The sequence below is a fragment of the Paramisgurnus dabryanus genome, chromosome 19 (assembly GCF_030506205.2).
Source record: "Paramisgurnus dabryanus chromosome 19, PD_genome_1.1, whole genome shotgun sequence".
In the NCBI taxonomy this organism is placed as follows: domain Eukaryota; kingdom Metazoa; phylum Chordata; class Actinopteri; order Cypriniformes; family Cobitidae; genus Paramisgurnus; species Paramisgurnus dabryanus.
The window spans coordinates 29,642,386-29,668,417 of NC_133355.1; the positions used below are offsets into that span (position 1 = coordinate 29,642,386).

Genomic DNA, 26,032 nt, shown 5'->3' on the forward strand with positions numbered 1-26,032 from the left:
GCACTCATCATCCGGTATTTCTTCTGAATTTTTAATTAATTCAGCGTCCATAACGCCAAAGTTCTTTGACATTAAAACACTAAATACAACGTCACAGTAAAGGACGCACGAGGATCGATTGAATAGCTCTCCAGAGACCGGGCTTTTTTCCGGTTCAAATACAAGGGTTTTTATTGGCCCGCTCACGATCAATTATTTCTATTGGATATCCAAATGCTGTCAAAGATTTGAATATTAATTTGATTCAAATTCTACAAGTACTTAGTAACGAATGTGATTTTTAAAGTAGCGAAGTACATTACTTACCTTAATTTGTACTTAAGTACAAGGGAAATTACAGACTTAAAAATGTACTCATAAAAGTACAAGTACACGAAAAAACTACTTAATTACAGTAACGTGAGTAGTTGTAATTCGTTACTTCCACCTCTGGTATTTGCCCTAAAATTACTTTAATTTGAGTAACTCAATTTAGCTAGATTCGATGCAGATTGACTTTCAAATGCAAACTGACCACCCAAATTAAGACTACATTTATTAGCGGGTATATACCAGGTAAATCAGTATAGATCAGATCATATATTTAGGTCATCAATAGATTAACTTCTAATGAATATTTATTAATAATGGAGCATGGGTGTAGAAGATTAACAGAAAAGACAAACACAAAAACCCTAGATCAGTGGTTCTCAACTCCAGTCCTCGGGCCCCCCCTCCCAGAACATTTTAGATATCTCCATATATAAAACACCTGATTTAGTTCATCAGCTTGTTAGTGTGTTAATTAAGGAAAAGTTTTAAACATTCTGGAAGGAGTCTAATGAGTGGAATCAGGTGTTTCATATCAGGAGACATCTGAAACATTCTGGGAGGGGGGCCCGAGGACTGGAGTTGAGAACTGCAATAGACAAACACTTTAAATATTTATTAACAACAGCAGTAATTTTATATGCTTGATCATGGTTTCTGTTAAAAGTTATTTAAGACTTTTAATGGCAAATGTCGAGAGGGCATTATTGTTGCACAAAGTAGCCTTCATTAAAATGATGCGCGAACCTCTCCACTGGTGGGTTTCCTTTGACTTTAGACAAAACTGGAATGTGTGCATTCAGGTATGCGCTATGAATTTCTCTACGCTCTTGCTCAGAGATTGTGCACACGCTTTAAATCTCTTCAATCACTTCCGTGCACGTGTTTTATCTTTCCCGAAGTTTACATGGATGAGCTCGTGTATCAGTTCTTGCGCTCTCTTTGTTCCGCAACGCGAACCTCGGCTGAGGCTGCGTCTCTACAAACAGTCTCAGTACGTTGCGCTAGGTGCAGGGAGTGCTCATGGGAGTTGTAGTTTCCCAGTGTCGCATTGCGCATTGTCTATAATTTCGCATAACTTAAATATATATAAAATATATTCAACCTGCCAAAGCAGCTAGTGGGATTGGCTGTGTTACCCGCCACAGCCGAAATATATATATATATATATATATATATATACAACCATAGATATGTATATAAAGGCTAGATGGCTCAAGGCGGAGTCAGCTGTGTCGTCACTTGGCGGCCATCTTAGGTCAGTGCTGCCATAGTGCTGCTCCCTGCTGCTGTGGACGGAAGGTGAGTGACATACGCCAACTAAAATGCTCGTAACTTGCTGAATTCTTGACGGATTTACAAACGGTTTGGTTTTTTACAAACGTTATTAACGTGGCTATAATTATGGATGCTTTAACATGTTTCATGAATTTTTTATTTATTTTTAGTATACGTATTCAGTGTCATAGGTACATCTTTGACGTTTATAACAAACCAATCCGTTTGAAAATCGGTAAAAAATTAAGCAAGTTATGGTCATTTAAAAGTACCTGCATCATTAAAACTCAATGCTACGAGTGAGCGAGCGCCCTGTCCTAAGATGGCCGCCAAAATGCGGACGTTCCACTCAATTGGCCATCAGCGCGGACGAGCCATCTAGCCTTTATATACATATCTATGTATACAACAGTTTGTTCAGGTTCTCGAATCTGATTGGCTAAGAGCTATGCGATATTCTACTGATAACGGCAGAGTAACCGCTTCACCTTTCGTATCATTCCGCCACCTAGTGAATGGAGGTCCTCTAAACAAGCTCATCTCTGAATGGAAAAACTGCACGCACACACGGACAAACACAGACGCGCTGTTTTTAAACACTCTCCGTGTGTCTCATTAGTTCACTTGCTCGTAAACCAGTCTGTGAATCCCAATCGGAAGCAATTATTCCGTCAAAGATCAGCGCTCTTGGATGTTACGTTAAAGTTAATGGGAGAAATGTCTTGTCACATCGTGTGGACGATTAACACTTGGAAAGAGGAATGTAAACAATATTTTTTTCTGGAGCGATATCTCTTTTCAGAACACGAAAACACCGTGGAACTGCAGGTAAGCACCGCAGCTTTTAAATGTGGACATTGATCATTTACTTTATCGTGACGTGACTATTAAAACATATTATGAGATATTGCCACTGATATATTTATAAGCAGCATGCAAAAACATCTCTCTGACACTTATAAAAAACAGTTTTGTATAGTACTGATAAGAACAAAGTCTAATAATAATCGAGTGCTCGTATTGCGTTAATAATAAATGGGAAAGCAATAGTAACATTATATAAGTATAGTTTTATTAACTTTTACCTTGCGCCAAAACAATAACAACACTAAAGACACTAAATATGAATAAGAAAATAAGTAATAGTTTTATCATGACACCAAATACTGCTGATTTCATCTCATTTTGACCATCAAAAACAAACAAGGCGAATATAAGAGCCAGGGAATCCCTGTGTCAGAGATGTAGCCCAGAGAGGGCGGTGGTCAGCGGGGCGAGTGAACACTGACGTCCACTCATGCTCTGGTTCTCATTCGTACCGAATCTCACTAAGCAAACGTTCAAACAGGCGCTATCTTTACTAATCGACTGCAGATTTAAATATAATACATATACATTCTCGACTAAACTAATCTTAAAACTACACTTTGTGACCAAGAAACGGTAATATAAAGAAACAGCTTTTCCGTCCATTAAGTTAATATGAGATTCAAAGCAGTGATATAGAGCTATATCACACTCCTACTCAAGCAATATTGCTTAAATATATATATACATAAATTAAAAATAGAAATTTATATATGTAAGTATTTGTGTTTAAATATAAATATTAGTTACTCAAAAAACACAAACACATATATTATGCAAAAACTTTTATTTTGTATGCGATTAATCACGATTGTTACATTTTATATTATTTTACCTTGCAATATATTATAGGGTTGGGTATCGATTCAGACGTTCCAGATTTCGATTCACAACTTATAAATTCGATTCGGGTTCTCGGGTCAGATTTTATACTCAATTCTCGATTCAACTCAATGAATTTAGATTTAATACAAATATTAATAAAAATTAATACTGAACAGCAGTTTACAAGTGGCAAATTAATAAAAAGAAAGAAAAACCACAACACTATCCTCGTCGTCTTGCTTGCGAAATCTAAAATGCTTCCATACCTCTGACTTTTTATGTGAAGGTGGCATCAACGCTGATAAAGCACCTAAAACCGCCATTTTAAGCACTGTATGAATGAATGACAGGCTCGCCTCTCACTCCTTGGTAACATCGCGCAAGGCAAAAAAGAGGGTGACATCTAGTGAAGAAGACTAGTAATTAGATTAATGCTAATCTTACGTTCAATGTTTGCGGAGATAAAAATAAAAAATCGATTTTGCTCTTTGAGAATCGATTTTGAATCGACCACGTTTTAAAAAAAAAGATTAATATATTATATTACTTCATACTATATTGTTATGTGTTCTATTACTTTGCATTATACTATAAATTTATATTATATTACTTCACGTTATTTTATATTGTTACATGTTATATTACATTTAGAAATTGTTAACCACGACAAAAATGTTCAACAGTTAGTATTACCGCATAATTTTTTTATTACCGTTTAACCATGCAAGTGTCACGGCTTGAAAACCTCAGTGCTATACTGACTGAATTTAAATCCAAAAATGTTCACATTTAGGGAAATCTAGGTGTACCGACATGTTTACATAATATTTCTTTAGATAGATCAATCTTTTCTATTAATTTTCTATTAAATGATGTGATCTGATGAGTTTAAAAGCTTTGTTTGTTTCTTAAGTCATTGCTGTGAGCTCAGGTGTCGTGCAGCTTTACTCATGGATCCTAAAGTACATCTATTTTTCACAACATAAACATTTACCTCATGACCCCAAATGTGTCATGATTAATGTTATTTATTTGATGTTTATGTGAACAAAAGTGCACTTACATGTAAAATCAATTTTAAATTTGGTTTGCATCAGTACTTTTTTTTTAAGAAATTGTTCACAAATCCATGGTTGTTTACATATAACCAATATATTTATAATCGTGTTGATTTTGGTCACTACCTGTATAACAGTGATGTAAAATTTTTATTCCGTTTTAGTCTCTAATTACATTAATCTGCGTAATTTTGTTACTTCACATTTTATTACATTGTTACACATTATATTATTTCTCCAATGATGCGTTATTAGGGAGCAGATACTTTGGGAAATTCTTTGCTTTTTTACAAAACATAATAATGTTGCCTGAAAACACTAAATAACTATTATGAACATGAATAAAGAATCAGATTCTGTTCTGTACTTTGCTTTTGTAAAATTGCTATTAACTATTCAATTAAACCATCATGCAATTCGGTTTGGTAACATGCTACTGTGTTTCAACATATTTATACTTCTAAAGTTTAGTTTTAGCTGTTATTGAACATTTATTTAATTTATTGTTTAATTTTACAATAGCAAAACCGCATCAGAAGGCCGTGCTTATTTGAAATGCTGATATTATTGTGCATTTTTGAATGGTGTATGTTTACTCTGGCAATTATGCAACAAAGTCAGGTGTTTGTGACATAAAGTAAACAACAATACTTTTAAAAACATTACTAAAACTTCTGTCTACACTGACAATGAGTAAATGTTGAAGGAAAAGTTGCACAAATATTGGGGGTGGTTTTTAAAATGAAATAATATAACGACTCACCTTGTGTGGCGATGAAATGGTTGGAGCGCTGGTAACCCTGAAAATAAAAAGAAAATATAATTTGTATATGACTAACTGCATGCAATGTTATAAAGAATAAGAGACAATTTCTGAAAATGAATACAGCGGTCTTATTGTAGATTATATTGCTCTGAAATATATTGTGTTTCAGTATCAATATCATCACGAGCAAATGGTCTTGCAGTGTTCTGAATGTTCTTCATAAGAAAGTAAAATAAAGTTTGGATGATAATATTTGAATGCCTCCAAGGCAAAGACCGAAACTTATAAAACGTATGTGCAATAAAACTTCAATGAATTCAAAAAAGGCTTTATATGCTCTAATGTTATGAGATGATAATGTAATGAGTCACTTACAAAACTTATAAAATATTTCCACTGACATTTGAAAAAACAAGCAAATAAAACTATATCTAATATTGTTGTTTTATCATCTAATATAGATTTTTTTATGCTTTGAATTGAATTTACTATGGCTTAATCTCAGAAATGTTATCTCTGTCTGTTCAAACAGAACTCAGTGCTGCAATTTAAATGCCAAACACAAAATGCAAAGCATGAAATGTCACACGTGACAGCATGAGATATTAGACAGCCAGCTCATATAGATGGGTCACCTGTAATGTAACATTAAACATCAGATCTATCTATCTATCTATCTATCTATCTATCTATCTATCTATCTATCTATCTATCTATCTATCTATCTATCTATCTATCTATCTATCTATCTATCTATCTATCTATCTATCTATCTATCTATCTATCTATCTAGAGATCAAGAGACTATAGGTTTATAGTTGTTGTAATGTCACATGCTTTGTATTGTTATGTTGTCTCAGCAGTGAATTGGACATTATTTTTTTGCTAATGTCATCATGACAATCATTTGTTTTGAAGGATGTGTGTCTTTGGAAAGAGATCTCTGAAGGGAGCCTTTGTCTGGCCTTCTCTTGGCAGGTTTGTAGTGGGTCTATATTCTCTCCATTGAGTTAATAATACTCCATAGGATGTTTAAAGGTTTTTATAACTCATGGTCTGCACCTTTACACACTTTTCTCTCGGACCCGTCAGGAGACCTCTTCAGTTTTCATGCTGGCTCTTATTTAGTGGAGTACCAGACATTCGGGAAAGGTTTATTTTTACTCGCATCATAATAAAGTGACCACCCAGGTGAACCATATCAATTCAGTATGTGACTTCTGAAGTTAAGCGGTTGGATCCGAGCCTAAAACCAAAGTTTTGCCACACCTGCCAATGGCCGGTGACTTGAGAAGGTTTACTGGCCATAAATCGTTTTTTACTGACCATCTGTTTTCAGACTACATCTGAATTAATTTAACATATTCAAATAGCTCTATGTAATAAGGTACTGTGTGTTAACTTTAGGTAACCTCAACTTAGACAGCATTTACAATTGTATTAACTAACTTTAACAAAGATTATTATGCTGTAAATATTTAATCTCTTTTTTACACCTATTCCTCTCCTATCTCTAAATCCCTGAGCACCATTTTTCGTTTGTAATGTTTGCGCATCATGTTTACACTTTGGTGCGGTTTGACTTCCCGCAGCACTGCACAGACCAATCGGATTATGGCGTAAAAGAGCGATTCATACAGTAAGCACTGTTCTCGACTCATTCATGTGATATATTGATGCAGTGGCGGCCAGTGACTTCTTTTTCGAGGGTGCTCGATGCGAAGTTCGTCACAACATGTACGTAGCCGCAGTGTTGTATTCGAGAACAGATAATTCGAGTCAGAGTCAAGACCGAGTCCAGAGAGGGTTGAGTCCGAGTCATAAAGTTGGGTCTGAGAAAGTTATGTGTAGTGTTTTAGCGCCACCGTCTTATCATTTTGGGTAACAGCGGCTTATCTAATGCTTAAATCTCACTGGATGGGTGCGTTTTATTGCACTGCCATGGGAGTGCAAAAACCTCCTCAGGTCTGACCGTCTGACCTCGCCCCAGTCTGATGCACGCAAAAATCACCAATCACTGTTCGTGTCAACTTTACAACAGTTTAAAGAAACAGTCATATATATTTTAAAAGGTACTCCAGAATAAGTCCGATTCCAAATGTATTCGAGTACGAGTCGAGACCGAGTCTGAGTTTCGAGTACTACAACACTGGTAGCCCGTCATGTGTGTGGTTCGTTTTTCAAAATATGTGTTCTGCGCCTCGAGAGATCCTGTGTGCATCACGTGTCTTGTCAAAATCAGTGCCTGCTGCAGACGCGTCTAAAGGGTTTATGATAAAAGAGACGCTCGCGTTTGCCAGATACTCGTATAATCTAATGCGTAATCACAGTTTACTGTTAAGGGAGTGTCTTGCGTGTATTTTGTGAACATAAGCATCTCTTTTATCATAAACGCTTTTGACGCGTGTGCAGCAGGCACTTATTTTGACAAAACACGTGATGCACATGGTTCACATGACGCAACAAACACATATTTTGAAAACACGAGCAACACACTTGACACTCCGAACACTTATTGTGAATTTGCGCCCCTCGCATGAGCAGTCACGAGCCGCCACCAGTGGTGTCAAAAGTATTCATATTCATTACTCAAGTAGAAGTATAGATACTAGGGTTAAAAAAGACTTTTGTAGAAGTTGAAGTATCAACTCAAGCTTTTTACTCAAGTAAAAGTGAAAAAGTACTGGTTTCAAAACTACTTAAAGTATAAAGGTAAAAGTAATGTAAGGAAAAAATGTAATTACGGAAAAAAGCCTAGGCCGCGCCACAGGGGCCTTTTGTGCACTACCCTATCTCCTCTAAAACATGTTTCTAAAGGCCATAATAACTATTGTGTTATATTAAAAATGTTAATGTTAAAAATTTGGGATGCACTAGGGCCAGGGGTAGGCAACGTCAGTCCTGGAGTGCCGATGTCCTACAGATTTTAGCTCCAACCCTTATAAAACCTTGGCTACCTGTAGTTTCAGGAGACTTTTTAGACCTTTATTAGTTTGTTCAGGTCTGCTTGTTTAGACCTGGAGCTAAACATTGCAGGACATCGACACTCCATGTTGCCTACCCCTGCACTAAGCTATCTGTTTCAACCACATACGGTATATGCCCATTAAAAATGAACACATTTTAATACAATGCAAACAAATACATTAAAGCAGTGGTTCTCAAACTGGGGACCGCGAGATGGTGCCAGGGGCCCCAGTTTTATAATATTTTATGAAATACATTACTTTATTATAAATTCTGAGTAATTAAACCTCAGAAAAATAAGGCTACTAAACAAAAGCAATACATTGTATAATTTAATATGTTTTGTTTAATTCAAATTGTAAGTTTTAGAATGTTTATGTCATACATTTTCTTTGGGGGGGTCGTGAAGGAATCCACTGTACACAAGGGAGGCATAAAAATAAGGTTTGATAACCACTGCATTAAAGAACCAAATATGTGTACTACTGAGCATTAACATGTGTTCCATAGAGAGGAAGATGATGACTAGTTGCCTATAAATATTGTAATGGTGCAAAAAGTCAAACTTCAGAGCAGGGCTGCTGCTGGCAAAACTTTTACAGTGGTGCCCTCTTTAGTTAAAAAACAACAAAATCACACACAACTATAGTATGTGTGAGAATAGAAATATGCTATTATTGTTTTCATTTAAAATTTTATTTTGACAGCAACAAACTACAATTATACAAATATGCAATTATATATTATAGCCTATATTCCTGTATCTGTACTTGTGTTAGCTAATGGACTTTAGTATACTTTACTTTAGTCAGTATAAATCCAAGCAATTAAGGATAATTACTAAATGTCTTTCTTGTAAGTAATTCAAAAAGTCAGGTTTAAGGAAACAGCTGATGTCTATTAACAAAAGCAAAAGTTGGTATGTATGGTTATGTGTTTGATTGATTTAACACTCGTAGGTTTTGTTAATGCAAATAAAATTTAGGGTATTATTAGCAACTACAAAACAACAATGTCTTTAGCATAGATATCTTTGCCATGCTTCATAATGCAATGCAGCACAATGTCATTTAAGTTGAACAACTGAAGTTACATGATATAAATTGGTATTGTTGTACTATTTAAATCACACAGATGAGTTGGTGTCAGCAGACAGCTATATATTTACACAGGCTTGTGAATGTGAACTGACCTGAAAGTGATGCGCGAGTTTTATTTCGTACTTTTCCATTTGAAGACAGAATGCCGCGTTCTGTTACTGTACAAACGAATGGCGGGTGATATCAAAGCATTGCGAGAGGAAACTGCTCCGCATGCTTTCTAATCGCTCTCGCGGTTCTTTTATGTTTCTCTGTGCAGCGCTAGAGAAACAAACTTTTGATCATCTGCAGTCAGCTGGGGGGCGGGGATTGCGTACAAACCAATAGAGAGTCGGAATGGTGTATGTTTATACTTCTCATCCAACCACAATCGCATTTATCTGGATGATGCAATTTATCAAGATAGGTTTTTTTTTACGATGACAAGCCGTAATGTAAAAAAAGCAAACAAGCCGAAATAATAGAAGTAACGAGGCGATTTTTAAAATGTAAGGAGTAGAAAGTACAGATAATTGCGTGAAAATGTAAGGAGTAGAAGTAAAAAGTCGTCTGAAAAATAATTACTCCAGTAAAGTATAGATACCCAAAATAGCTACTTAAGTAAGGTAACGAAGTATTTGTACTTCGTTACTTGACACCTCTGGCCGCCACAGTCTTGATGTCATATGCCGACCAGTCTGCGCAGCACTGCATAGAGTTGACCCCGCCCATTCTTTTGATTTGCATATAAATGGCACGCAGTGTGAAATACATACGCCAAATTACAAATTTGTGTGCATATGATACGCCATTTATACACACTTCTTGAGAATGGGTTGGTTTAACGCACACACAAATTCATAAAAATATCACTGGCTAACTGACGATTAACATGTTTCATACTCACATTTTAACTAGGATTTCGCGTCCTTGAGGGTCATTTGAACAATTTTTGCACTATGCCCTTTGTTTAAGCCAGTGGTTCCCAAACTTTTTCAGCGTGTGGCCCCCTTGTGTACAGTGCATTCCTTTGCGACCCCCCAAAGAAAATTGGTGACAAAAAACTGTTCTAAAACTCAACATTTTAATAAAAACAAAAAAACTTAAATTATACAAAAAGTAGGGCTTTTGGTTAGTATCCTTATTTTTTTTAGGTTTAATTACACAGAATTCATGATACATTTATGTATTTCATAAAATGTCATAAAACTGGGGCCCCCCTGGCACCATCTCGCGGCTCCCAGTTTGAAAACCACTGGTTTAAGCGGGTCCTCTTTCACTGTGGGCAAGGTTGAGGAGGAGGCCTCGCCTAAACGTTTTTTTGGGGGGGCAGTACGCACCAGGCTCTGCAGGCTGGCCGTGGACGCCTGTGTGCTCTACACAAATGGTGGCTAGTCCAAAACTCATGTCCAAGAGTGTTCATTTTAGGCTTTGGTTGGATCCGATCTTATTTAAGGATTCATAAGAAAAAGGTGAATACGTTTACTTATTTATAAGCAAGGTAGTTCTTTTGTTAGGTCCATTGCATAAAATCGAAATACAATTTTAATTTAGTTTGAAATTCAACGAAACAGTAAAAACACCAAGAGTGGGAGGTGTGAATATCTGTGTAAACTTTCACATCATCACTCTTGGTTATGTGACATTGCTTAAATATTAAATCCTGGCACTGGGTATTTGTATAGAACAGAGGACAGTGGGAAAAAGAAAATATCGCTGTAAGATGTGCATTGATTTACTCAAAGACATTCATAAATAAAACTGCTGTCTGATCTCTCAGGAGAAGTTTAAACAGAAATACATTTAATAAAATCTTAATGAATGAGGGAAACTGCCTGAATCATTTATTTCTGACATTACAGGGTATTCAGTAAAACACATGACACACAACTTCATTCTTTATCGATATACTGTAAATAAATGATGTGAATGGTTTTATAGGCACCAGACCAGACTGAAACCAAGAAACTTGATTAAACATTCACACATTAATCAGATTAATGCATACACAAATGACTCAATGAATTCATTTGTTCAACACATGACGTCTGCCTGTTTTCCCAGGCAAAGCAGCAATACTGAATATTCGATCAAAATATTCATTGAGATTTTGCTCCTTTTCTTTAGTTTGATAGTAAAGAAACAGTGATGTGCTTTTTTAAGTTGACTCTGAAGAAACGTCTCTTATGTCAACACTCAAACCACGGCTGTTGTCTCAAATTTCTAGTTGGCACTTGTATGAACGTTTGCTAAATGATGAGAAAGTAAATGAGTTCTCTATAAATAAGCCACGTGTCTGGATTATGTATTTCCCAGGGATTAACGTTTGTCAAGTCATACACATTTATACAGGACTGTTTTCAATTAACTTTAAATATATCGATTTTAATCTGTAAACAAATCTAAATGTATATATATTTTCTATACTCATTTGCTTTAAGGCTAGTTCAAATGCATATTTTTTCAGAATTTTATAAAATCTTTGGTTCAAAGTTGTAATGTAATCTGGTAGTTGGTGAAGAAATGTATTGAATTTTCTTGGAGCCCATATGGAGTAAATCGATGGGAAAAATGTTTCTTTAACTAAAGCCACTGGAAATGTTGTAGCTGTACTAAGAGCTACCAGCTAAAAACAAGCTCTTAAATACGACAGAAAACAACTGATTTTGATTTTGTCCAAAAGCCTATGCTTGCAGACCTGTTACAGTGATGCAATGAGAACAAGCAAAGCTTACATAAAGTCAAGCATCAGGGTTAAGAAAGAAAAGGTTTGAGTACAAAGCAATGATAAGCCTGGAGATATGAGTGCCGGGCATATAAAGAGGAAGAAGACAAAATACTTACTTCCCTGTTTATCCGAATCTAAGAGATCCCAAACAGTTTAATGGGTGAGACGGACAGACAGAGAGAGATGGGTGAATAAAGAGAGAAAGAGAAACAGACTAATTAAGATGTTTAGAGGAAAAGGAAAGAAAAAAGGCTCAAGACATCTTAACATCTTCAAAATCTCAGTTCACTTGTATATTGGATTTATCTCTCAGAAAATCTATTCAGATTGGTTGTAAGCATGAATGTGGCATTTACAGTTGTGTTGGGGTTTTGTTGAAGAGCTTATATTATCGATTTCTACAAACTGAATTATTTCGAGATGTAAAGATGTCTTTTTCAGCAGTCAGACTGTATGCGACTGAATCTGAAATGTATTAAAGTAATTTCACCATGTGCATGCTCCTGACGGCAGTAAATATTGCATATAACTTTGCACAGTAAATCATTTTATTACACTAGTCTCATGTTAATACCTAAAGTAATATTTAATGTCTTTACTTTAACAAGAGAGAGAGAGAGAGAGTATGAACAATAATCCCAATGTAATGCCATATAGAAATGCATGGTAAATGCATTACAGTTAAAGGAATATTCCAATTTCAACTTCAGTCAAGAAGATATTAAGTTTTTTGAGAAAAAGGATTTTTTTCTCCATATAGTGAACTTTAGTGGACCTCAACAGTTTACAGTTTCAATGCAGTTTTGGTGCAGCTTTAACGGGCTCTGAACGATCCCATCTGAGGCATAAGGGTCTTATGAAGTCCGGTGGTAATTTCGCATGCGTCATGAGTGACCTTTCGACGTGGTTACGTAATACGTGAGGTCACATTGGCTCAACACAAGGCTACACGCTAAAAATTATTTTGTGGCTTAGTAAATTTAACTAAATAAAATGAGTAAATTCTATAAAACAATATAGTTTTTAGTAAAAATAACACAAAAAGGTGAGTAAATTCAACTTAATTTAAGAATTAAAGAAGTAAGAATTAAATTAATAATTTTAATTATTTTAGTAAATATAACTAACTAGGCAGTGTACTAAAAATAATAGGCTGTATTCACTTAAAAATATAGTGCATAATTTTTGCATCCACTTTTTTAAGTACATTTTAAATAATTGCTTAAAATTCCATGTAAAACTTGTCATGGTTCTTCTTCTTCTTTTTCGTTTTATGGCAGATTGCAACCATGACTTATCAGGTGCATACCGCCACCTACTGTATCGGAGTATGCAGCATGGAAATAATCTACTTTACATTTAATATATAATAATACAAATTAAATTTTGAAAAAAATAAAATAATAATAATAATAAATAAATAACCTATATCCTATCATATATTCCTATATTCTTCAGATATTCTACGACAGCATCCTGAGTATCTTTAATCCCTTCTCCTGTTGTTCCCAAAGCACCTTCAAAATTCCATTTTCTTGCTGTCTGATTTATCTTTTGCTTTAATAAAATCCTCTCTTCTCTATATTTCCGGCAATGCAAAAATATATGTTCTGCATTTTCTGTAGTTTTACATTCTGTACGTTCATCTGATTTAGTTTTTTGTCATGTTTCTGCCCTCTTGTCATTGTTTTATTTCAGTCTTGAGGCAGGATCACGGCAGGCCCATGTTGTTTGTGCTTGTGTGTCTCGTCTCCTGATTCCTTCTTCTTCTTCTTTAGTGTTTAACTGGCGGTTGGCAACCAACTTATAGAAGCATTACCGCCACCGACTGGACTGGAGTGTGGATCAAGATATACATACTTAAAAAAAAAAACTCTCTATATTCTCTTATTTAATTCACATTATTTAATAAACTTAATAACATAATCATATATATTGTTTGCTGTTTTCCCTAATATTCCTGATAATGTGTCTCCTGACTCCGCCCCCTCGTTTCCCTTTTAATCATCCAATTATGGTTCAACTCTTGTCACCTGTTCTCTCCTTGATTTGTTCCCCTATTTAATGCCCTTGTGTTTGTCGTCCTGTGCTGATTCGTTTTGTGACATACCTGTCTGTGCCACTCTGTGCCACTCTGTGCCACTCTGTGCCACTCTGTGCCACTCTGTGCCACTCTGTGCCACTCTGTGCCACTCTGTGCCACTCTGTGCCACTCTGTGCCACTCTGTGCCACTCTGTGCCACTCTGTTATTCGTGCCTTCATTTGTATTATCCTGTTCATCTGTAAGTCTAGTTAGTTGTTTAGTATATTTCATGTATCATGTTTATTGTTTTGTATATTAGTCTTGTTCCAGTCTCAGTTTAGTGTAAGTCTAGTTTATATCTGTCTTTAGTCTTTGGCTTGTTTTAACCCCTTGTGGGTCTTTGTTTTGTTGGTTTTTGTTATAAATAAAGTATTGTGTGTTCATCTGATCCTTCATCTGGGTTCTCACTCTCTCTCCTACCCGGAGATTCCTGACAAAACTTACTTTAAAAAAGTGGATGCACTGTATTATTTTTATTTTTTTAGTAAATCCAGCGTTTAATTTTTTTCAGTGTAGTGCAAGAAGAGAGAAAAAAAAACATACACATCTTGTATGACATGGGGTGAGTAAATTATCTGCATTTATTTTTTAATCTTTAAATTACCCAAATCCCAAAAATGCCAGACCCAACCGTGTCCCAACTGCGCTTTATTCTTAAAAGTTTTAGCCCCGAACCCATTTAGGCTTCAGTCACACCAAAAGCGCTTTAAACGCTTGCAAACGCAAGGCGCGACGCACTGCCTTTTTTAAAAAAAGAGCAGTGCGACGCGGCTTTTCATATTGCTAAGCAACCACCGAGTCAGCTGTCTTGTCAATCAAATATTAAAGCGTGAGCGCTCTTTTGCTGTTAACTGTCATATTAGCAGAAACTTTAAAAAGAGGGCGCTTGCTCTGACCTTGTTTGAGGGTGAGAGGTGCAGAAACACGCAGGAGAGAGTGAGCGAGTGGAGTCCGGTTCTTCAAAGCAACTGTAACTTCCCTCACCACAACGTAAGGCCCGCCTCTCCCCTCATTCGATTGGACAATGGAAAGACACGAATGACGTCGGGCGCTTCTCCGCTCTCAGCGCTCCTTCAAAAACGCGTGCGCGGCAGGCGGCAAAAAACCGCAAGGCGCTCGGCGCGCATAAACAGCGCGCAAACGCGCCCTGCCCATAGAATATCATTCAAAAAAGGCGCCTGCAACTGCCATAAACGCTATTGGTGTGACTGGCCCCTTAGGATGCAAATAAGGTTTTTGGATCCAAGTGAACTACTGAAGACCTTTACCTAAGCCCAAACAGGTGAGCAACTGCTTTTGATGATGTCTTTGGATATTTCGAAATGTAAATGACAATAAGTTGTCTGAATACTCTCTCCTTTCATCTTTTTTAAATAATGTGAAACACAAAAGGTAGATCATTTGTGATATACTGTAACCAAATATGTATGCAAGCAACTCAAGATCAGATTTCTTTTGCCAAAACATCAAAAGTTAATTAACGAAAAAGTTAACGAAAATTATTTTTTGTCATTCTTGACATCATCACACACACACCATTTTATTGATAAAAGGCCATTTGGATAAAAACAGACTTAAAAAGAAGCTAATTTTGAGTTAACCTTAATATTAACCATAACCATAATTAATTTGTCGATAACAAAACAGCCCAGAACTGAATGGAAATGCGACTAATGACAGACATCACAACCAGTCAACAAAATCAACAAAGAATGACCATGTACACCTTTGTTTAAAAAAAAACACCTTTATCTGATTCGACAAATAAGCTGGGAACAGAAGGGTGTAAAGACAAAAAAGAAAAACTTACATCAATGTAGTTTGCATTGACGTAGTCTGAGTTAGGATCAGCCAGAAGGGAATGCATCTTGACACGATGACGATCTTCTGCGTGAGGTTAAATGTGAAGAACAGGCAGTCAATATTAAGAGACAAGTCTTGTTTCAAACACCAGTGAGCCACAGCAATGTGAACGCTTTTCCTAAAGGTTACAGAGCAACATTATGCATCTTTAAGATAACCATAATTTGAGGTAGCATCTAAGGTCTCCTATATGGCATTCTCTACAATAAGTTTTATGAAAACATTTCATCTAGTTAAAAATTTACTATTTAATTCAGTATTTGTATTGTACTGTGTATATAATTATTTTTACTTACGCCCCAGCAGGGTGTCATGTCTGCCCTTAGACTTGTCCTTTTTTTCACTTATGTCCCAGCCATCAAAGAAGCTCTACAGACAGACAGATTACATACAGGTTAAAATCCAGTTATTTCATAGGAACCTTAGACACGGAGGTAACGCTGGATCTGAAATATCTCTTTGCAAGACATTAGCTCTGAAGAGCTGTGCATGTTCTTGTTATCTTATTGAAGTATCGTTGTGTAGTCCTTTGAGCACTGATGCTTACAGGTGGTCCTACACCAGCCAAACAACTGCCATTGAGATGAATTAAAATACCAATGGACAGATCTCACCAGGTATTAAAGAGCCTCTTTTATAAAAACAAAACATGTATCTTTCTTTTGGGTAGTAAAAGTGTTTCCTGCGTGCTGTCAGATTTGTTCTGTGTGTATAAACAAAAAGCTTTGATGGGAAGATGGGAGCCCAGCCAGCGTACACCGGCTGTCAAAGAGCTTTCTAGTGCCGTATAGTTTTCGAGTTAATGTGTGACAGATGTTCAGCGCCCGCACACGCGTTCTCCGAAGCAGGTAACCCACAGCACCTGGCAATTACATTTAAATGACTGTCATTTAAAAAAGACGCCCCAAAATAAGTGCAAGTCACGTTTTCCCACTTGTCCATTAAATCCCCTTTGCGCCTGCATTTTGTCAAGCCAGATGCAGTTTACCGAGCAGATGCATTATAGGGATGCTGGTGTTAATTTTCTTGTTGGGCACAAAGCCTGTTTTTACATGAGCGTACAAATAGTATGTGTGCGTGTGTGCTGTTTTCAGAGGGGTGCAGATGATGAGTTTGCCAACAACACAAAGTAGATTTAACTCTTTCCTTCAGGGTGTGAGTTTACAGGCAATGTTCATGAAACTAGTAAGTTGTTGTGTGTGGGTAGCACCAGCCACTGTGAAATCTCATTCCAAAATAAGGATGAAGATTTAAAGGTGCAGTAGAATGTAAAACTGTATTTAAGCAGGCATTGATGAATAATAAGAGTTCTGCACATCGTAATGGCATATCATGAGCCTCAAATACGATTGTTTCCTCCTCCTTATGTAAACATCATACTTGCACAATACCGCTGGAAAAGAGACCAATCACAACATAACACTGACTGTGACGTTACAGTCGAGATGTACAACCAACATTAAAGGTATTGCGGAGGATTTTCTTTTTCCGGGTGGATCATCAAGACTATTGGTCCCCCTAGTTGTCAATCAGGAGTGTTGCGCAATTGCATTTTTTTTTAAAGTGGAGAAGGCGGTTCTTTTCTAAAATTCGAGAAAATCCTCCGCTACACCTTTAAATTATGCATTAAATTACAATGTTGCTAAAAACAAAGTTGTGACTGTTGAGTTAGCGCTATATGCTAGTTAATGCTTCATGCTAGCGTTTAGGCTGAAGTTCTACTATTGACGTTACAGTTACCACTCATAAACATCCATTAACAATCTCCAAACAATTGATTATTCCTCAAAATCTGTATCTTCTTCTGATACAGACTCAAACATAAGGTCTGTTTACACAGAGCTACTGAAAAGGGCTGCTTTAAGTAACAGCCAATCAGAGCAGAGCTCAACATAATTATTCATGACCCTTTCAAATAAGGTAATAAAAGACAAATTTATTATAAGGGCAGTAAATGGGCATCTAAAACAATCTCTGGATAATATTTGCACTTAAAGGCAGGGTGCATTATTTTTGAAAAACACTTTGGAAAAGGGAGTCATGCCGAAAACCAAAACACACTTGTAGCCAATCAGCAGTAAGGGGCGTGTCTACTAACTGACATCGTTGTCTGGGTTGCATTTGTGTGGGGTGGGTCTATCAAAAGAAGGTCCAGATTCTATAGGGGTAGGGGTGTGTTTGTTTAGTTGATTTCAGATATCAGCATTGGGTTTCAGACATCATGCACCCCGCCTTTAATAAAGCAACATACCTTCTATGTAGATATCAGAGTGGGAGTCATTCTCGGGTTCAAAGAAATACCAAAAGAAAGTCCTGACTAGAGACAATCCCGAGAAAATTAGACCCGAGTTCGACCCGAAACAGTGGCAACCCTAAATGGACCCGAATGTATGCACCAATGTGTGAGCAGTCTGCATCTCCAACAAAAACCCTTTTGGCCTCGCATCCAATTTGGCCAGCTGCTCCATTCATTTTCTGATGAAGACACCAAGGTAACCACTAAAATGTGCATTAAAAAATGATTGACAGGTCTGTCTTAACGAAAATGTACCTACAGCCAGCCACACAATGTCGCAAGCGCTCTTGACAAACTGGGGGGAGGAGGGTTGGAAAAGGACTTGAAGCACACACGCGAGATAGTCTGCATCATCTTGGGTCCGTTTGGCAAAAAACACATTCATTTTAACTGAATGCAACTATTATTATACCCGGGTCCGACCCTGTGAAGACCTCTTCATTAGAGAACTATTTATTATAGTACTTCAGTGCATTCTTTGGCACCAAATAGTCAATACAGTGGTTACCATCGCTTCACCCTACATGTGACTTTTTGGAGATCTTGGGCTCTTTCTTACACCCGGCGCAATGCAGCGCAATGCACGACGCAAGTCTCTTTTGCTTGTTTCCACCCTGCGCAATTATCATTTATCATCTCTCTTATTTTATGAGATTACAATGATTATGTAGGATATCAATACATTTACAGCAATTCAAAGCCTGCTATTTGTACTTTTGTGACTGAAAGAAAAAGGCTTTTAAAGGTTTTAATTCAAAAAATAAAAATTTCAATAAAAATGAAAACAACACATTTTTAACATAATCTTGGGGATCTTCTTCCTCCGCTTAGTTTTTCAGTTTACAAAATCCGTCATCTAAATAGGGATTACGCACAGCGCCAGCGCAACTGACTTGTAAAGGGGATGAGAGCTGAAACTCTCATTGGTTTATTGCACATTACGCCCAAAACACACCCATTACTCATTAGGAAAATATGTACAACCCTTTTCGACCGTGCGCTCGGCGCACAAACCATTTTTCTCGTCGTTAAATTAGCAAAAATGGCATCGGACACGCCCATTTAGACCGTGCGACATGCGCTTTAGACGGTGCACTTAGATCGTTAAAATAGGCCCCCTTGTGTCTATTATAAGACATGTACAGCTCAGATGACTGGTTTCCAAAACCCTAAGTAACTACACATGAGCACAGATGGCAGCATGCAGGTCATGTACTGCCATCAGGTCTAGCGTCAGCCAAGCAACTTCTATTGAGACTAATAGGAATGCTAACTGCTCTCTGCCAGCATTATAAACCTCATTGGTTCAAACTCTAAAGCTTCAGGCTGTCAGAGAAAATGGTCAAAAAGTGGTCCCTAGCTGTCATTGGGGCTTTAAAAAGGTGTACTGTGTACTTTTTAGGTATAAATGTGTACTTTTTGAAAAAGGGTACCGCCTAGTGAAATTTAGGGAACATTTTTTATTATTTTTCCTCAAGGGCACTCCTTCAATCTCAAATACTGCACTAGATGTCTACATGCAATCTCAGAGCTCCCCGAATACCAAAACTGTACTGTATAGCAAACATCAGTTCTGATTCCAGGAAAAGTTTTGGTCGCTTCAGCCAATATTTTATAGATTCAGGAAACAGTTTCAGTTATCTGTAGTTCACCTTCGCTTTCGATTACGAATTTTTTTTCTCTGCATCTGTCCTGTACCTTAGGCTCAGCTGCTACACAGCGTGACATTTTCATCAAAGTCTGATCGATATTTCTCTCTCCATCTCAAATATTTTGCCTTTCTTCTGCTCGTGGCCTTAAAGATAACAACTGAACACCAAAACTGATCCAGCAACAATGAAAATAAGGTTTTTAAATGGGTATTCAACTGTCAGGATACGGAAAACGTGACATGCGTTTGAAATACTGTATATGCTGTTGTCCAGAAGGTATTCCAACACGTATGCTTTTATTTATTCAACGCATGAATATCATTTCATTTTAGAAAATATTAAAGCAAGTGCTATTTCAAGAAATAAAAAAAACAAACACAGTTTCTGAATAACTAATCACCACATTGTTCTCCTGACCTCATACTCCTGTTTGAATCCATAGCCCTCTGCTGTCTTCATCTGGTTGATGTGCTGGAGCAGGTCAGCCACTCTCACAGCCGGGTGAAGCTGTCCTGTGTGGTACGGGGAACTTTTTCTCCTGCAGTGTCTTCTGGGAGATCCACCAAGCAGACTGCTGGACTCGTTTACTGTGCTGCGTTGTTCGTCTGAGGGTTCAAAAAAAAGAGATGGCCTTGAAGCTAGCCACACATTGCAATGTCATGCAACTTGCGAATTGCAATGGGAGCTGCTTTAGTGACGGGTGGTCAGACTGATGCTGTGGATGTGTGAATTAAAGTAAAACTGCAGGGGTTAAAATGTTGAGGTGAGCCCTCTTGCCTATTCTTGTTTACTAAAGGTGCAAGAACAAAACCCTTTACATCCAGAAGACGGATCTAATATAACACTTATCTGCTACAGTCTGACATTTGCTTAACTTTGCACAACTCTCTTTGGATTTAATAGCATACTTTTACAACGTGTAGCTCTTTTTATTGTACAGTACACGGCCATGTAAAACAAAATGTGATAGTGCATTAAAGATTGTTTGTTAAACAAATTGCTTTCTACTCAGGAGCATTACACGACTCAGACCTCTTGTATCTGATGCAGAAAGGCGTGTCTTCATTAAGTTAAGGTTAGATTATTGTAATAGTTTCTCCTCTGGCCTTCTAGTTAAATCTATTAGCTCCTCTGGAACACATTACATCAATGCATTAGCTTCATTTTAATGCTATATAAAGACCTACATTAGACTGCCAGCATACCAGGGATGATTCTAGGTTTTTATTATTAAGAGGTGCTAAGCCCCCAATGAGGGTGTTATTATATATATATATATAATTTAAATTAGGGCTGCAACTAACGATTATAATTTTTTATTATGTTATTATTATTTTCAATTATTCAGGCGATTATCTTTCAATTTAATTGACTATTCGGATAAAAACCTAAATATTCATAAAATTTTACTTATTATAGCTACACTGGTATATTCGTGTGTAGGAGTGTACTTTTACAATACAAAAGCCACACACTACTACAGAGTTTTACTAATGTAATCTTTTTGATTTTGAAAATTTAAGCCTTAAATAAAAACATTTGGGGAGCTCTTAAATAGTAAAACATCTCAAAACAATGTCAAAATAATAACTTTAGACCTTGATGAGAATTAACATTATTTGTTATTAACTAATAAATAAGTCATATGATATGAAAGTGAAAGCCTACATTGTTGTATTGTTACAATAATAAAAAATACGATTTCCCACTTACACTGTCAAAAATAAAGGTACAAAGCTGTCCTAATATACCATTTAGGTACAAATATGTATTTTTGAAGTATTCGTATGCACTCTTTGGGTACAAAGGTGTAACTTTTTAACTTTTGTACCTTTATTTCTGAGAGTGTACTTTAAAACAGATGCTTAGTTAGTGGTTCATTACTTTATTTATGAAAACCCAACAACAATTAAACAAACTCACTTGTATTAAATGACTAAATGAAACCTTTATTAACCGGCGTTCTTTTGTGCTTATGCTTCTGTCATTGTCCTGTCAGGGTTGCCAGATCTGTGTAACAAAACCAGCCCAATGGCCATTTAAAACGAGTCCAAAAGCATCCCAATGAATACCATGAACTAATGAACCAAATCTTTCCATATCTACCCACATCAACCTGCTGAAACTGTTTAAAAGAAGCCTAATTTAAAACTCTTCCAAAAAGCTGGCAACGCAGGTCCACTGGTCGCGTGGTAAGAAGAAGAAGTGCTCGATAAACGTGCAGCTTATGTTGTATGAAGAAAAAGTTCCTGACTTTGAGTGTGCATCTCACGTTGTATGAAGAGCTCGCATTGTATTGTACGTCACAGACAAATTAATCCATAATGAATTCTAGGAACTATGATATTCGATTATTATCGATTTTATCGACTCGTTGCAGCCCTAGTTTAAATATTATATCTCACTGCATTAAAAAGATGGGAATAGATGGTTTCATCGGACGCGATAACGCATCTGGTCATAATTTTACTTCGGTTTCTGTTTGTTTAATGGTCTAGTTCCTTAACTGAGCTCTTGAACAAATACCTCGTCGAAAATAACAAAGGTTTTGTTTTTCTAGGTAATCTACGTGTTGTTGATTTTGCTTGTTATATAAATAAACTACTTTAAAAGGACTTTGTTGCTATTTATTCTTAGCGTTAGGAGTTTACAGGAAGTTACATGTTGACCACGAAAGACGCTTGTTTATGTTGTTACTGCTGAAACCGTCTATACAGTTTGTGTACATTTACCTTTCTGTACTTACTGCCTTTAACTTATTCACTGCCATTGACAATTTATCTCGTCAATTAAGAGAAAACATTTCCCTTCCAATGATGCTTTCCTGACAAGTTTTTATGGATATCTGTTATTCCTCTAATATCTACAGATGGCGCTCTTACCCAATTTAACAAAAAAAAAAACTGAATCAAAAACTAATTTAACAACATTTTAAACCTAAGTATGTTTTGATAATCATTTGAATCTGATCTCTAACAAAATTCCTTTTTGCTCAAAATTTTGTATATTTGAAGAAACCTACCCATATTTAAGAGGCTATAATAAGAAAACAAATAAAGATAGGATGAAACGATGAAAGTGTTTTTTTCACATTTTGTTTGTTTGAAAGCAGAGGGTCTGTTCTTTCATTTGATACATGTGTATGTTTATATATTTATAGAATATAAAAATAAAGATTTTGTAAAAATCACAAAAAATCCTGGCGGGCAACTTTTTGCAAAAAGGCTGGCGGGGAATGAGTTTATATATTCTGCGTGTGCATAACTGCATTTTCTATGCCACATCCACAATATGTTTAGAATTAAAAATGAAAAAATGTCAACATAATATGACCAAACATGATATGATTTTTAAAAGTATGATCTTGGCTAAATATAAACAAGGGGTGAACACTTTTTTCAATGAATGTTATTGCTTCCACACCACATTATGTTAAAAGTTTTTATATTAAAGAACTACACAGATACAAATGTCATCTGTTCAAAAATACTTTAAATAACGCAGACTAAAAGACGGGGTGGAGTCGAAGCATGCAAACGTTTTTTTATGAAATTTAAAGGGGACTAGAGTGATCATGAATTTGTGTACAGGTTGTAGAACAAATCACATCCTTTTAGAGGGGCTGGGCAAAGATTTTGGGTTGCTAGTAATGCCACTGCAGCATACCTCTGTGATTTTAATACTCCATCCATACACTCCTTCACTGCTAACTCTCTTTTACTTCAGCAGCCTTCTTGTAAACTTAAGACTTTGAGGAAAAGCTTTTTCATTTAAAGCTCTCAAGTTATGGATTGTACTCCTTACCATCAGAAATGCATCAGTTTTGTGACACTTTAAAATGTCAATTAGGAGCCATTTATTTAAGGTTGTTGTTAATTAACTTCTGGATTGCTTTCAGTAGTTGTTTTTTGTTTCTAAGAAAAGTGCATTATAAACGAAAGGCATTTATTTGTAGGAAACCAGCAGCCATTAGTTTTGTAGCCCAGGTCTTTAACAACTTGTCTAATGACTGTGTTGATCCCTTTAAATTGTTTACTTTTTCCCAGGGTCTTGTTTGTATTGTCGGTGGACTATAAGCTATTAGTGAACAGCCAACCTTCAAGTCCCACTGCTTAAGGGACAAGGTCATTGGAAAATAAGTTCTCTTGTTGTATTGTCTGGTATTGTACATGCTTCATGCTTTGTGCCTTCACAGATATTTTAAAGTCATAGTAAGATTACTGTCCTGTATGCATTACAGAAGAGAACAGATCAGCTCAAACACAACATAAGCACAGACATCTGGAGAAACAGACAGAGACAGTGCAAATCTCATCTGTTCCAGAGGTTGAATAAGGACACGTACTCAACACTCTCAAATGAGTGGTAAGATCAGTGATACATGAAGGTAGATTATAGTGATCCATATGCAAACAATGACTGATGGAGAAGATAAACAGATAATTGTTCATCTATTATCTAATATTACAATACAATGTGTGTATCACAAATGTCTTAAGATCTTCTTTTATTTCTAAAAGGTCTGGTATGGTTTTGGGTCTTATGCGGTCTGGTACTGCTCTGAGTCTTAGGGTGCTTTCACATCTGTAGTTCGGTTCATTTGGTCTGGACCACAGGCAAAAAATGATACATTGTAGCTTTTTAGGTTTTAGTTCTTTTTCACACCACACTGATTGCTCTGGTCCGCACCAGTTGAAACAAACCAAAATGCTGTCATTTGGTGAAGCCACCAAATTGTCATAGTCACAAACAACGTCTTCATATCATCTGATGGTGGCTCTCCCTCGTCATCCTCCAGGACCATTCTGCAGCATTTGATACTGTCAACCATGATATTCTTTTAAACTGGCTCCACTGTAACACTGGACTCAATGGCACTGCTCTCAGTTGGTTCAAATTATACTTCACAAACCAGACAGAATACATCTTTCTGGGTCACTCCAAATCAAAACCACACATAGTCACCTGCGGTGTTCCCCAGGGGTCAGTTCTTGGGCCCATCCTTTTTTCAATAATAAATATGTAGGGATTTGGCTAGACTCTTCACTTTCCTTCCAAACCAATATCAATCATCTCCAATCGAAAATAAAATCTAGGATTGGCTTTCTTTTTCATAATAAGGCCTCCTGCTAAACATGCCCTTGTGAAAATGGCAATCCTCCCTATATTAAACTTTTGTAACGTGATTTACAGATCTGCCACAAACACTCTTCTTAGAAAACTGGATGTAGTATATCATAGTGCCATCCGTTTTGTCATCAATGCCCCATACAATAGTCATCACTGCAAACTTTGTGCATTAATCTGATGGCCTTCACTTCACATTTGTCGACAAATACACTGGTATTGTTTCATTTATAAAACTCTCCTAGGCAAAAACCCATTTTATTTAAGGTTTTTAATTTCTAGCCTCTCCTTCTTTCAATCTGCGTTCAAGAAGGTTTATTTCCTTGGTTGTCATGAAAGACTGTACCTCCTTTGGTAATTTCTCCTTCCAGTCAGCTGCTGCTAATGACTGGAACGGGTTACCGAAATCCTTGAAGCTTGAAACTTTGGCCATTCCATTTTTTGGTTGCTTACTATTTTCCATATTTTCACCCGCATCCCTGATTTGGTTTGCCTGTATGGGGTTTTTGTATGTGCATATTTTATGAGAATGATCTGAGATAAGTTTTATAATCCAATTTATTTCCAGAAAAATACATCATGTTGGATGAAAACTGCCGTAAGATCTGGAGGCAAATATCTCTGAGATGGCCCACAAGTCTGTGTTTTAAGTATTTTGGATATATTTTGTCCATGTTTTATCCATAGTTTGGTCATCATGCTAATTTGTGCTAATGAAATTTTGCACTGTCACTTTATCTCAGATTACTTATACTGTAGTAGTCATATGCCAATAACGAGTCAATTTTTGAAGATTTACACTGTATTGTTTTTGCACTTGGCACTTTATCTTGGCCAGGTCCCTGTTTTAAATGAGAAATTGTTCTCAATGTGCCTACCTGGTTAAATAAAGGTTAAATAAAAAATAAAATAAAAAAATCCTCTACCTCACCCCCCTTGGCCAAATCATTAGATGTCACAAACTTTTCATTCAACTGTTATGCTTCAGACACACAGCTCTATGTAAATGCCACAGCTGCAACCCCATCCACACAGTCATCCCCATCAAAACTTACCACCTGTTAGAGATGCGCGGATGGGCTATTATTTCATCCGCAACCGCATCACAAAACTCATCATCCGTCCGCCATCCA

At 36.6% G+C, this 26,032-nt stretch overlaps 1 protein-coding gene across 4 annotated transcripts in view; it reads right to left on the reverse strand.

Annotated features, from left to right (window-relative positions):
- The window catches only part of ptprua (protein tyrosine phosphatase receptor type Ua), a 354,316-nt gene that overhangs the window by 53,336 nt on the left and 274,948 nt on the right, over positions 1-26,032 (reverse strand). For 2 of the 4 annotated variants that reach the window (XM_073812653.1, XM_065290945.2), the window contains exons 17-21: positions 20,190-20,377; positions 16,121-16,193; positions 15,772-15,848; positions 11,994-12,011; positions 5,101-5,137 (exon numbers count right to left, since the gene is read on the reverse strand). In XM_073812653.1, the coding sequence (XP_073668754.1) occupies positions 5,101-5,137; positions 11,994-12,011; positions 15,772-15,848; positions 16,121-16,193; positions 20,190-20,377 (393 nt within the window). The remainder of the gene's footprint in view (positions 1-5,100; positions 5,138-11,993; positions 12,012-15,771; positions 15,849-16,120; positions 16,194-20,189; positions 20,378-26,032) is intronic. The other 2 variants (XM_073812654.1, XM_065290946.2) reach the window with 1 other exon arrangement.